This window comes from Nelumbo lutea, chromosome 2 (assembly GCF_056320005.1).
Source record: "Nelumbo lutea isolate HS-2025 chromosome 2, American lotus-T2T, whole genome shotgun sequence".
Taxonomy (NCBI): domain Eukaryota; kingdom Viridiplantae; phylum Streptophyta; class Magnoliopsida; order Proteales; family Nelumbonaceae; genus Nelumbo; species Nelumbo lutea.
In genome coordinates, this window is record NC_142685.1 from 14,769,258 (window position 1) to 14,783,581 (window position 14,324).

At 32.2% G+C, this 14,324-nt stretch overlaps 1 protein-coding gene across 2 annotated transcripts; it reads right to left on the bottom strand.

Moving 5' to 3' along the window:
- Positions 1-1,624: 1,624 nt before the first annotated feature.
- Positions 1,625-4,040, bottom strand: LOC148868743 (L-type lectin-domain containing receptor kinase IV.1-like). Of its 2 annotated transcripts, XM_088971891.1 has the most exons (2): positions 3,615-4,039; positions 1,625-3,314 (listed from the first exon to the last, which is right to left on the bottom strand). In XM_088971891.1, the coding sequence occupies exons 1-2, from the start codon at positions 3,985-3,987 to the stop codon at positions 1,858-1,860; spliced, it is 1,830 nt and encodes a 609-aa protein (XP_088828017.1). In that variant the 5' UTR covers positions 3,988-4,039; the 3' UTR covers positions 1,625-1,857. The 2 variants fall into 2 exon arrangements, with proteins under 2 accessions (XP_088828017.1, XP_088828016.1); XM_088971890.1 differs by having other exon boundaries at positions 1,625-4,040.
- Between the last annotated feature and the right edge of the window lie 10,284 nt (positions 4,041-14,324).

The window sequence follows — 14,324 nt, forward strand, 5'->3', positions numbered from 1 at the left end:
TAATAATAATAATTAATATTATTATTATTATTATTATTAATTATAAATTAGTTTACTAATTATTAATTATTTTAATTTTTTTATTAAACATTAATTACTTTTATTAATTTTACTTGTGTTATTTAATAATTATTAATTATTTTTATTAGATAGTAATTTGTAATTATTTCATTAATTTTTATTTGTGTAAATTATTAATTATTAATTTATTATTTTTATTTGTATTGTTTCAATATTATTTTGAGGTTGAAAAATATTTTTATGAGGTAATGCAAATTTAACTCAATATTTCCAAATAGTATGTTATAGGGGTAAAATAGTAAATTCCAGATGATAAAAGGTTGATCCAACACAAACAAACCTATGAATTCGGAGGCGTATGAAATGTAAAAAAACACTTATCCTACTTTTCAGATTTCAAATAAAAAAAATACATTTTTAAACCCACATTTTTATCTTTCACTAACCGCTTAAATAATTTTGATTCGTTCCCCCACCGTCATCGTTCCAATTAAACAAATTATGCTAAATTTTATAGGGTGGATACCTTCTTACATTAAATTTTCTATCGTATATGAATGTCAATCACATCATCTCCTTAGAGTAGCCACCTCTCTCCCATTTGTATTCTCGTTCCCATTGATGCAAGTTTCAAAGAAGGAAGCTGTTGTATCGTTTTTCTAAATACCCATTGCCATTGATGAAAACAGCCCATATACATGTGATGCAACACCAATTTTCACTTCCCACTTGCCATATATATCCTTTTCCTTTGTTCGAAAATCTTTTTCTATCTCTCTCTCTCTTCTTATGTTTGGTGGACTGATCGATCGAAAGCCATGGCTACAGTCGTTCGCCCATCCAAATCGGATTAATAAATCATTTTTATCCACCTATAAAATTTAATTGAGTGAACTGAAAACTTCAAACCACGGACTCTGTCGTTGAATTTCACCATAAACAAAATGTAAAGGTGTAATCACTTTATTAAATAAATGAATCCATCCTGTTAAATTTTGAACGCTGGTAGCATGTGTGGTTTAATTCAATCAGAATACTTCACTAAAGCTGATGAAGTTAAATTAATAAAATTTTGTCATTTTCTTTCATTGAAAAACCACGGGAGAGTCCACAATCCTGTTATCTCTATTCGGTGGACCCTTCTGTCGACCACATTCAATAAAATTGTGGCACGTCATTAGTTTTTAAGTAATACAAGTTTAACGTTAGCAGTACTGCTAACGGACGTTAAATGTCAAAATCCCAACCCAATTCTTTATACTTTGAAGGTTAAATCTTTTTCTTCTATGCATGCAAGCATCATGCTAGGAACCCTTGCAAGACAATTAGTGAACTTGTTTGGTTGATCTATGATAGCCTCCGGTCTCTGACAACCCCTCTGGTAGCTTTGCCGGCCGTTAAATCTCCTAGCCTCCGGTCTCTGACAACCCCAGGATAAATGATTGATAGTAGAGAAACAGAAAGAAAGAAAATAATGAAAATAATATAATAGTAACACAATAATTTTGACTTGCTTATGTCAGGTGAAGTGAGAAGCATAACCGAGATAGGCTGTTACTCTGCTCGATCATGAGACAAGCCACATAGCCACGAAACCGTTGAGAACACTTAACAACAAAAGTTTCCATTCGGCATTTCGGCCATTACTGGTCTCGGTTATTTTCTGGTTTACAACGATCACTACTGTAAGTCTGTAACCACACTCAAACATACTGAACTAGTAAAATTCCTAACAAATTAATTACATCATAGCGCTAACACCATTAAGAAAAGCTGATTTTAGCTATAATATTGTACATAAAATCAACGACCTGCGGAGACGACGGAGTCTGCTGCTCATGTTTGTGTTTGAGCGAACGTCTTATCCAGAGAAGAAGGATACGACATGACAAAGTCGCCATACGCTTCCCCGACGTGCTGAAATGTTAGACGACCAAACGACGACGACAGGTCCGGAAGAGGGGCATCTCCACCCAAAAACTGCACCACCTGTCGCATGCTCGGCCTATCTGCTGGACTATAGTGAGAGCACATAAGGCCCAATTTCAATACCAATTCCATCTCTTCAACAACATATTCAGACCCCAAATTTGGATCCACCGAATCAAGAATCGTCCCTTTACTCCAACACGAGAACACCCAATCCATCAATAATAAATCCTCTGCAGCCTGCGCTCGTGGCTCAATTGGCCTTCTCCCGCAAGCCACTTCAAGCATGAAGGCTCCGAAGGCAAACACATCTGTACTCGGTGTAGCCTTGCTGGTTCTAGTCAGCTCCGGTGCCATATAACCCACGGTTCCCACCACGTGGGTAGTTTGAGGATCGCTTCCATGATCGTATAGCTTTGCCAATCCAAAATCTCCCAACCTTCCATTCATCTCGCCATCTAATAATACATTACTGGACTTGACGTCTCTGTGAACAACCACCTGCTCCCATTCTTCGTGCAAGTATAACAGACCAGACGCTACACCCTTGATGATTCGAAATCTTTGACTCCAGCTTAGTAAGCACCTTGGTTGGTTGAAGAGGAACTTGTCCAGACTTCTATTGGGCATATAATCGTAAACCAGAAGGAGCTCTCCTTTACGTCGACAATAGCCCAATAACTGAACCAAGTTCCGGTGCCGCATGCGACCGATGCTAACCACCTCTGCCACAAATTCTCTCATCCCCTGTCTTGAGTCGTGGGAGATTCTCTTTACTGCAACTTCCACTGTGGAGGTGCTTAGTATACCTTTATAGACGCTGCCAAATCCGCCACAACCTAGAAGTTCCTTGTCCCCGAACCCCTTGGTGGCGAGGTACAGATCTTTATATTTAAATCTGTGAGGCCCGTAGTCGATTTCCCAATCTTCAACTAATTCTGCAAACTTTCTCCTCCTTGTCACGAAAAAATGGACTCCCAAGGCCACGGTCGACACAAAAACTACGATGACAATCGGCAACCCAATGGTCAGAAACTTCGATCTCTCTTTCGGTCGAGGAAGCTTGGGAAGTCGAGAGAGAGTGAGGTTTTTCGCGGGTCCATTCAGATTAAAGCTCCATCCCAACACGTAATGAGATGCAAAAGAAGAGCCTGTTGACGCGGAAAAGCCCACGTACATGGGGTCTTGGTCTTTCATGATCGGAGAAAGGTCGTACTTCAGGGATAGAAGCGGGATATCGGGTTTATCTACATTAAACGGAGCTAATGTCACATCAATCTGCTTTTTCTGGTCATTATATTCGATCCAGAGTTGCATAGGATTTCCGCTTATAAGGCTTAGATTCTGACGACCTCCATTATGATCTGTATGAAAATAGGCCGGCGCGGATAAAGAAGAATTCAAGCTGTTAATATCAATACCGACATGGTTGTCGTTGATATCAGAGAAGTCATTGCTCTTGACGGTATCGAGCTCAATAGCTACAACGTGGTTGCTCGAATTACCATTGTTGGAGTTGTTGAAGAGGCCAAGAAACTGGCCTCCTGACTGAGCTACCGACAGAGCTCTTGAAGGTGCGATCACGAAAGCCATTCCATGACCACTTATATCTGGGTACGGGGGAACAATTGCAAATACAAAAGCGGTAGAAAAGGAAACATTACCATGCTCCGATCCGGGGTTCTTGAAGTGGAGTGGAAATGGGTAGAAGGCATGGCCTAGGTTTTGTTTGGTACTGCTGGTCAGCCTCAAGAGGCCACCCGATGTGATCTGCGCGCTGCCGCTCAGGCTCAAGTTAACGCCTTGGAAGCCATTGTAGGTAAAGCTAGAACCTTCAGAGGCAGCAAAAGACAGGAGCAGAAGCAGAAATAGAGGTCGTTCACGCTTTACATGCAACATGATCGTTGCAATTAAGCACACCGAGTACGCACAGAGGTTCTGGTTCTTCCGCACGAGGCTGAGCTTTCTGATGAACGGGGCGCAACTCTTTGTATTCCGTCCGCAGAGTGAAGAATTCAAGAGAGCTGCGTCCTGCATGAATGATTTGGTAGCTAGCTCTGCATTAATTCCTTCGGTCACTTGCAGTAGTCTTGAGTCTCAGCTCTATACGGCGATACCAATTTATACCGTTAATCTTCTGCACTAGCTAGAGCCTAGAGATGTGGATGGAGCATGGGCTGTTGTCCCAAGGCCCACCAGTTGACTAGATGTGGATGGGATCCAATTATGAGTTATCACCAGTCACAACAGATTAATACAGGAAACTCAATTTAATCACTTGCACCAGCGCAGAAAATTTCCTTCCTATTTACCAAAGAGATCAGAGCTGCAGAAAATAATGACCAAATCAAATAAAATAAAACGGCTTAAAATACATTAGATTATCCAAAATTATCATATACCTAATATCTCTTTGGGATTGGGACCCATCGAAAGGTAGATTGGCGAATCCTTTAAAATATAAAATATCAAGAGTGCGGACAAGACCTAGTGTTCATGCCAACTGAAGTAATTAATTTCAATTGATACTTAATTAAATTAATGTTTTATTATATGTATGAAGCCGACGACTGCCCGCCAACTTCATAATGGTTTTCACAATAGTTGATCCGACTTGGTACAAGGTTCTCAAATAACGTGTACTACATATAATATCTATTTTTATTTTCTTTTGTTTCAAAAATATTATACAGTAGTCATTACTCATTTTGATTAAAATAATAAAGTTGTCATTATTAGAGATGAACCTTTGGTTATCAAGGTCTCTTATTTTAAAATATATTATTATTACACGTAAGAGAGAATAATAATTTAAATCAAATAATATAAATAGGTTGAGATTAAACAATCAAAAAATTATTAATTTAAAATCCATTAAACTTTCACTAAAAATAAATATTAACAAAACTTAGTAAATCCTAAAAATGTGTTTCACTTCTACTTAAAAATCAAACTTAATAAATACTAAAAAAATGAGAAATTTAAATATAAAAATACTAATTGATAGTTTTAATAATATTATTAGATAACTTATGAATTGTGACCTTTATTGTTCATAATTAACTCATTAAAAATGATAAAAATTAATGAAAATTTAAAATGTAGAACCCATTTTATTACAAAAATTACTAAATAATAATGAAAAAATACCAAAAATTAATTAAAAATAATAAATTTAAATATAAAAATATTAATTGATAGTTTTAATATAATTATTAGATAACTTTGTATGAATGCATTTTTACTTAATTAATAATTTCTATGAGTTAAGACATTTATCACGCATTATGAACTCATTAAAAATACTGAAAATTAACAATATTTTATATTAATAAGGGTATTTATTGAAAATAATTAAAAAGTACAATTAATAGTATTTTATTATTAAAAAATATCAAATAGCCAAGCCACAAATTATTGAAAATTTTTGAAAATTAGCTGTATTTTTATTAACTATGATATTAATTTATTTTTACTAAAAGCAAATACAAATTAAATTTGGAGTGAATAATATGCAAAAATAAATGCTGAAAATACTGAAAATTATTGAAAAAATACTTATATGCATAAATTACTAAATAATAATGAAAAAATGATATACTTTAATTATCAATAATAATATAATTAACAATAATTATTTTTAAACTATAATTAATAGTAATTATAATTTAAGCTATAAATAGTAGAAAACTAAATTTAATTACCAAAAAATTACATTTAATTAGTTTTAGCCAAGAAATTAGCAATGTTTCTGAAAATATGATAATTTCCAAAAATTACTATATTTTAATTAAATTCAGTAATTTAATAATTATAATATTTTAATAATTAATAATAAAAAGTAATAAACCGTTTATAACTTAACCTAACCCGACTAGATCTATAAACTTGTAGGCCCAAGAAACTATTCTCTTTTGAGTTAGGTCTACCTGAGGTATGCATCACACCCACACATTATCAGGGATAATCATATTCAAAGTCTAATTAGGTATTACATTTTTGGAGTCCAATTATGGCTTTAGCGGACCGGGCCCAAGCTAAACAATCCCTAATAAGCTCAACTTGGGAGTTATAAGCATATATGTTAAATATTATTATATAATATTTAAATAACAAATTTTATATTAATATGTATATGTTATATATTTTTTTATACCATACTAGAATTAAATTAAAATTTAATTTGTAAAAAATTATAGTTTTATAATTAACACGGGCCTCTTTATCAATAGAAAATGTGCAAGCCCAAGCTCGAGCTCGCCCCAGCCATCAAGCCAGGCTTATTTGAGAAAGCTCGAGCTCGAGCCCACGGGCCTAAAAATTTGTCCAAGCTTGAAAAATAACGGGTCAGGTCAGACTGAGCTGTCGGGCTACTAATTGTATATATAAACAATTGTATACATCAAAAATCATATGAAATAAAAATTTAAACATCTTTTTCAATACTACTAAGATTGTTGTTCGAAAGCAACATAGTGGAAGAATCGACGAGCTTTTAGCATGTAGCTAGTGATTCAAATTAAGTGTTCTTTCTTATAAATCGACACTTGCACATTGTTGCTTGATCATTTGCACAAATGTTTGATCTCTAAAGTACTTTGAACTTTACTGGTTTCACCGGTAGTCTCTTCCCCACATCTTGCGTTATTTGGTTCATATAATTTATCAGCCAAAATGTATGCAAGAAGCATTTTGTCATTGGATAGCAACTCTGAGGAGAAGAACGCATGCTCTAGGACTCCTCTATCCTCTTCAATTTATGACTATAGATGACGATGAATAAGATTACAATGACCTATTATGAGGAGTGAAGATCTAGTGATGTAGTTGGTGAGCTTCTTCTCTATAATTAAATGTGACTGAGGATTTCACATCTTCTACCTCCAACCAATCCTTGCTTCCATGCCAAAAGGACCATGATTCTACCCATCCTATTCTCATCACAAGAAATTTAGATATAAGTCCAATGGGCTCTTGGATTTTTTTTTCTTTTTCATTTTTCTTCTATTTCATAGGAAAAGAAGCGATTGCAGAATTCTCGGTCTTATTTAATGGATTCCCAATGGGTTTGGCGTTGTTCACCATTGCTTTGGTTCAATCTTAATTCTTGAGGAAGAAGATGATGAACAATGTTCCGAAGGATAATTTGACATTTTTAAAAATTTTAATTCGTACATGTCATCACGTGATACACATAATTGACGGTTGGTTAGCAATAGATACTAGATTGGGATGTTTTGAAAGGCCAGGTGTTGAATTATCGTGTTTTAAAGTTCGGGGACCAAAGTACATGGTACTAATCGAGAATTTTCCCTAAATACAAATATATCATCATCATCATCATCTTCTAATAAATATAAAGATATCTTTTATATAAGAATATAAAATATAGGATGATACAAATTCTTATGCAATTTTAACATAATGTTATCCATAATATTGTTTATCTAATACAATATTGTCGGAAGAACTTGTAACTTATTATGTCTCAAACTTGTTGATTTTGTAGGTGCTTTAATCATTTTCAAATATATAAAAAAAGTATTCACGGTGTAGTACTCAAGGTTCAAAGTATCGGAAACACCAAGTTTATCGGAAAAGCAATTTTAAGAGACGTATTGGGATACGACTTGGATACACATGTGTATCGGAGAAAAACTAAGATACGGAAAGATGCGCTTGGAAACATTATAAATACTTTAATAAATCATAAAAAAAAAACATCAAAAACACTAAATATAAGACCTCAATGAGGTGTATATACATTAAATTACTGTAATTTCATTAAAAATCCTATGCTTAACTATAATTTACAAATTATAATTCTTAAGTTTTAATGTTTTATGGGATGGGAAAAACCCAACTCTCCTTTCCAACCATAAAACATGCATTGGCACAACTTCTATGTGAAAATATAATTAATAATTATTTATTATTTAAATAATTATTATTTATTATTCATTTCCAAAAATTATAAAAATAAATAAACATTATATAATATATTTAAAATATAGTTATTAATGAATAATTTTCAATTGCTTTGTGGATATGATAGATCATTCATAGAATTATAATATATTCAATCATTGTGATCAAATAATAAAATATAATTAATTTATTATTATTTTTAATTCTAAAAATAAAAAATAAAAAATAATTATTAAAGAAGAAATTTCAATTGGTCTGTGGATATGATAGATCATCCATATAATTATAACATATTCAGTTGTTGTGGTCAAATGATAAAATATAATTAATTATTATTTATTTTTAATTCTAATTCTCTATGGATATTATAGACAAATCTGTAGATCTTAAACATATTTAGTCTTTATAGGCAAAGAAAAATTACATTTCCATAAATCTATTGATAACACAAAAAAAATTGTGATTTTGAATGTAAGAAATGTAGATCAACATAAATTTATATATCCAAGAAAAAAAGAAATCACAAGATATTATAAAAATTTGAAAAAATTACCTATTTTTTCCATATTTTTTCAAATTTTGAAAAATCTTAAAAAAATAATGATTCACACTTGTTTTTCGCAAACTTTTGCAAATCTAGCACTCTACAAATGAAGTTTGTAGTTTTAAAGTCATTTGGGGGGTGAAAGAAGGCTTATTTTGGGGAAAAGAAGCTTTCTTTCCCCCAGTAATTTATTTTTAGTTTTTGACTGTATCTTTTTCGTTGATACGCTATCGATATACCCCAATACGGATGCGATACACATGAAAAAAAGATGAAACATTTAATTTCTAGGTATATTCTATATCTATTTTTCAAAGATTCCATACGATACGCCCCGTATGAAAATTTTAAGCCTTGATAGTACTTTAAAATTGACAATTGGAGGGCATGCGTTTTACTCATTATTATTTTCTTTTTGGTGTGGTGGGGGGAGTTTATCCCAAGCATCAAGCTATATTTGAATTGTGGGCGAAAGTGAAAATTCAGGGCTAATTTCCATAAGCTGCATCTGGTTTATGAGAAATTTATTAAGAAATAAAAAAAGAAAAAAGTTGCTCGGCTTTCCCCTTTTCAAAGATTTCCTCAGAAATCAAGAGCAGCCTCTCAGTTATATTCCACTTTCCAATTTCCAGCCAAAGTAATAGAAAACAGGGCTAAAATCCCATCATTCTTTGGTTTCCTGTCAACTCTTACTTTGGACTCTGAAGACAAAAGTAAAATTAACTTGGCTCCATTTGGTTCGTTAGAATAGTGGTCTAGAATCGGAATCAGAATCGGCTATCTGTTTGATTGGGTGGAATAAGAATTCTATTTTCATTTCTGTTGGAATGGCATTCCCCATTTGAGGGAATGGCCATTCCATGTCCCTCGTTTAGGAATAAAATCTCCTTTCTGCTTATTTTAATTCTCGTTCTTATTCTTGTCTGAACCAAATAGATTATGAGAATAAACTATTTTGATTCGGATTCTGATTCCCATGTTCCTTATTGCAATTCAATTGCTCGTTAGACGTGAATGTAGTGTAAAACTCTAACGGTTTGAAAGAAAAGGTAAGCTACATTTCTTTCAAGCCAAACACGGCTTAAAGTTTCACTAGTCACTGCTATATATTGAGGAAACTTCAAACTTGTAATACGTTGGAATGTAATATGTCAGCATAGCTCTCTTGCAGGAAACCCTTCCTAATTTTTTGTTTTTTTGAATTTTCTTCTTTTTTTATTCCACGTAATTGTGATTAAGCCCAATGAAAGGCGAGAGACATTTGAACTTACGTGACATCTTCTGCCCTCCTTATTAATTCGTTTAACAAGTTGGAATGCCAGACGTTTGGACGTGCCAATCTTCTTCCAATTTCAATTCTTTATTTTTTTTTTCATTTCCTGATTTCGTTTGGGTTTTGCAAATAGATTAGGTTTTGTTAGCCATTCTCCAAGATAGAGGCTCTAGCTCAAAGCTTTGATTTCACTATCAAAGCTCCAGTCATTCTTCAAGACAGGTAAGGTACAAAACTTTTCCTCTGTTACGTATATGAGGAACTATACATCTTGGAGTAACACCATCATATGGAGGTACAAGAAACATACACACAGACTGTGTTCAGGTTTGAAGTCTTTCTTTTGGATACCAAAACAGGGGCTCCGCCCCATTGTCCCTTTCAACCTATCCTTGAATGACGATCTTTTAATGCTTTACATGAACAGGTTATTCAAGTGGTAGTAACAACTCAGTTCATGTACCATAACACAAACCTTCGTTTCAGGTAAAATCTCTGTTCGAAAATCACATTTTGGATGGCAAAACAGGGCTCCGCCCCATTCTCCCTCTACCTATCCGTGAAATATCATTTTATTTTAATGTTTGAGAAACCATCTCAAACAGTTCATCTATCTCTTCTAATATCAGTTTTAGGTGAACAGTTCATTGATTTTGTTTGAGAAACCAAGTCTCTTCAGTTGCAGCCAGACCCAATTTTTTGCTATGCATTATCTCTTTTCTTTAGTTAGTAGTAGTTCAAATCTTTATTCTCTATTTTTCTAAGTGGAATTTGAATGTAACATACAGTATATATCTGCTGCAATTGTAGATTTTAGAAGCACAACACCATCAAGGCCTTTAAGAGGATTGGGAGCTTTGTCTTTGGTCACCAGAACAACTACCGACAGAACAGCCAAGGCATGTGAAGATAAATAGACCCCCACAACGACTTACCTGAGTTGGAGTTGGAGAGACGAAGATGAAAATTTCCCTGCAAATGCAACCTGACACAACCTGTCCACGATGGATGAATAGATCGTAATGAGGACTTGAGGATAGCCTACTGCCTACCCAATTGGAGATGAATAGATTGTTGTCGGTGTTGGTAGTTCCATTAGAACCATAGAGATGAGTTTCTAGATATTCACCTGTTACTGTTAGTATTTTTGCTTAGACAAAGTAGGAGTTTCTACTTTCCTTTTTAACGTCCCTTTTCTCACTCCTCAATTTTCTTCGGTCCTTTACAAGCCAACCAATGAGTGGAACAACAATATAACTTGCCTAGATTTCCGATTAATTGGGGTTGGGCAATTGGAAGTAATTGATTGCGCGTATAGACCGTTTCTCCATTTTTTGTTTTTTTTTTAATATCTTTTGTTTTAAAATATAAAACAATAATATAGATTAATAAAACTATACACTATTAGAGACATCTTTGGTTTTTCTAAGGCCTCTTATTTTAATCCATGTTATTATTACATTAGAGAGAGAGAGAGAGTAATAATAATATGAATCAAGGGTTTTAAAATCGAATTGTACAACAAACCAGTTAGAGGTCCGTTTCTTGGGTCGAAAGGTCCAATCGTTCAAACTGAATGGATGGCCCATTCTGACAAAAAATAAAAAATAAAAAATGGCCAAAATCGTTGGATAGTTCAAATGGTTTGACCGCCTAGGTCAGTGGTTTGCTGACCAAATCAACGATTTTTGGTGAAGTAACGGTTCTGGGGTAAAATGGAACCGATCGCTTGACCGGTTCCCGATTTTTTCGGTCTAGTCCAGTTTTGAAAACCATGATATAAATCAAATTATATAAATAGGTTGTGGTTAAACGGTCAAAAAATTATTAATTTAAAAATCCACTAAACTTTCACTAAAAATAAATATGAACAAAACTTAGCAAATATTAAAAATGTGTTTCAATTCCACTTAAAAATCCAACTTAATAAACGCTAATAAAAATAAGAAATTTAAATATAAAAATATTAATTGATAGTTATAATAATATTATTAGATAACTTATGAGTTGAGACCTTAATAAACGCTAATAAAAATATTAATTGATAGTTTTAAAATACCAACAATTAATTAAAATTGGAAATATTCTAAAAAACTTAAACACAATGAAAATACTAAAAATAATTAAAAGATACTGAAAATTAACAATATTTTATATTAATAAGGGTATTTACTTAAAATAATTAAAATACTAAAATACAATTAATAGTATTTTATTATTAAAAAATACAAAAAAATAATTAAAATTTTACTTAAGCCAAAAATTATTGAAAAATATTGAAAATTAGTTTTATTTTTTAATAACTATTGTATTTATTTAGTTATTTAATTATGTTTACTGAAAGCAAATGCAAATTAATTTTGTAGTGAACAGTATGTAAAAATAAATTATGAAAATACTGGAAATTATTGAAAAATACTCATATGCAAAAAATGTTGAATAATAATGAAAAAAACACCAAAAATTAATTAAAAATCCTAAAATTCTGAAAAACCTAAAACTTATTTAAAATACTAAAAATAATTAAAAAATAAATTACTTGTATTTTATTGCAAAAATACTGAATAATAATTAAAAAATAATTTATTTTCATTATCAATGGTAATATAATTAAAAACAATTATTTTTAAACTATAATTAACAATAATTATAATTTAAGCTATAAATAGTAGAAAATTACATTTATTTAGTTTTAGCCAAGAAATTAGCAATATTTTTGAAAATATGATAATTTCCATAAATTACAGTATTTTAAATAGATATAGTAATTTAATAATTATAAAATATTAACGGCTAACAATATTTTAATAATTAATAATATAAATTAACAAATCGTTTATAACTTAACCTAACCCGATTAGGCCTATAAATTTGCAGTATCAAGTAACTATTTTCTTTTGAGTTAGGTTTACCTGAGATATGTGCCATGCCCACACATTATCAGGGATAATTAGATCCAAAGTCTAATTGGGTATCAAACTTTTGGAGTCCAATGATAGCTTTAGCGGATAGGGACCAAGCTAAACAACCCCTAATAAGCTCAACTTGGAAGTTATATGCATATATGGTAAGTATTATTATATAATATTTAAATAAAAAATTTTACATTATTATATATAGAAATGTTATATTTTTTATACTAGACTAGAATTAAATAAAAAAATTAATTTATAAAAAATCATAATTTTATAATTAGCACGAGCCTCTTTATCAATAGAAAATGTGCAAGCTTGAGCCCGAACCCAACTTGACCATCGGCCCTAGATCTTGAGCCTGAGCCCAGCCCTTATATAAAGCCCGAAGCTCAAGCATGAGCCTGAGCCCGAAGCCTGGTCTATACACAAAATGTTTTATTTTCAGTATACATTTTATAAACTAATATTATATTAATTTAGTAATAATTTAATAAATTAATAAACTAATTTATATTTCCTAATAGTAAATTGATATTTATTAATAATTTAAGAAGCATATATATATATATATATATATATGATTTATTATATATAACATAAGTACATTTTTATATATGTAATAGTATCGGGCTGGGCTTATTTGAGAAAGCTCGAGCTTGAGCCCACGAGCCTAAAATTTTGTCCAAGCCTAAAAAATAGCGGGTCAGGCCGGGTTGGGCCATCGGGCTACTTAGCCCATGAATAGGTCTAATTGTATATATAAACAATTGTATACATAAAAAATCATATGAAATAAAAATTTAAACATCTTTTTCATTTTTTTTAAATGGACCTCTCATAGCTTAGCTTGATTTAAGGCCTGGCCTCGCCCAAGGCTTAGCCCAGCATGACTCGATTTACACCTTTACTTGAACTCACCCAATATTGGGGACAGGACGAGGGAAATTTGAGGACTCCCCATCCTTGATGAGGAGTGGGGTCTCTTGCCCCTGAACTCGCCCGACATTGAGGAGTGGTTGCCTTGTCTTAAACCTGCTTAACATTGGGGACGGGACAGGAATGAGGTAGAGTGTTTTGACGATAGGGCAGGGACAGGGATGTTGGTGCCCTGCCCTAGATCCACCCATTGTCATTTCTATATAACTGTTAATTATTAGCGAAATTAATAAAAATGTTAGTTTTTGTAACTATTTTTATTTATTTAAAGTTAATCAAAATTTTATTTAAAAATAATAAATAATAATAAATATTATTAAAATTGCTATAAATTATTAATAAAACTAAATTTATTAAAAAATATTTATTCATATTAAATTATCGATGATTACTTTCTGTAAATCAATATTAAATAAAAATATAATTATTAAAATTTTAAATATTAATAATAACTTTGAATAATGGAGTCGGGTTCAACTACAGAGTACATTACATACCAGTAATTTCTCGATGCCAAACTCCTTGGTTGGCCTTACAACTACAGAAGTCGGGTTCAATTCCATCATTTGAGCGTTAAGACTTAAGACCGTATAGACTATTGACACGGCAACCTGAGGCATGAGATGACCGCAAATCAGTTTTAATGGGTTTTTTCAGCTTATCTCGGGCCCTCGCATTCAGAGTATCCATGAAAAATCCAAGCCTAAAAATGAATTGGGCCAATTTGCTTCACGGTTCGCCCTCCAAGAAACGCAATCCAAATAACATTCTTTTTAAT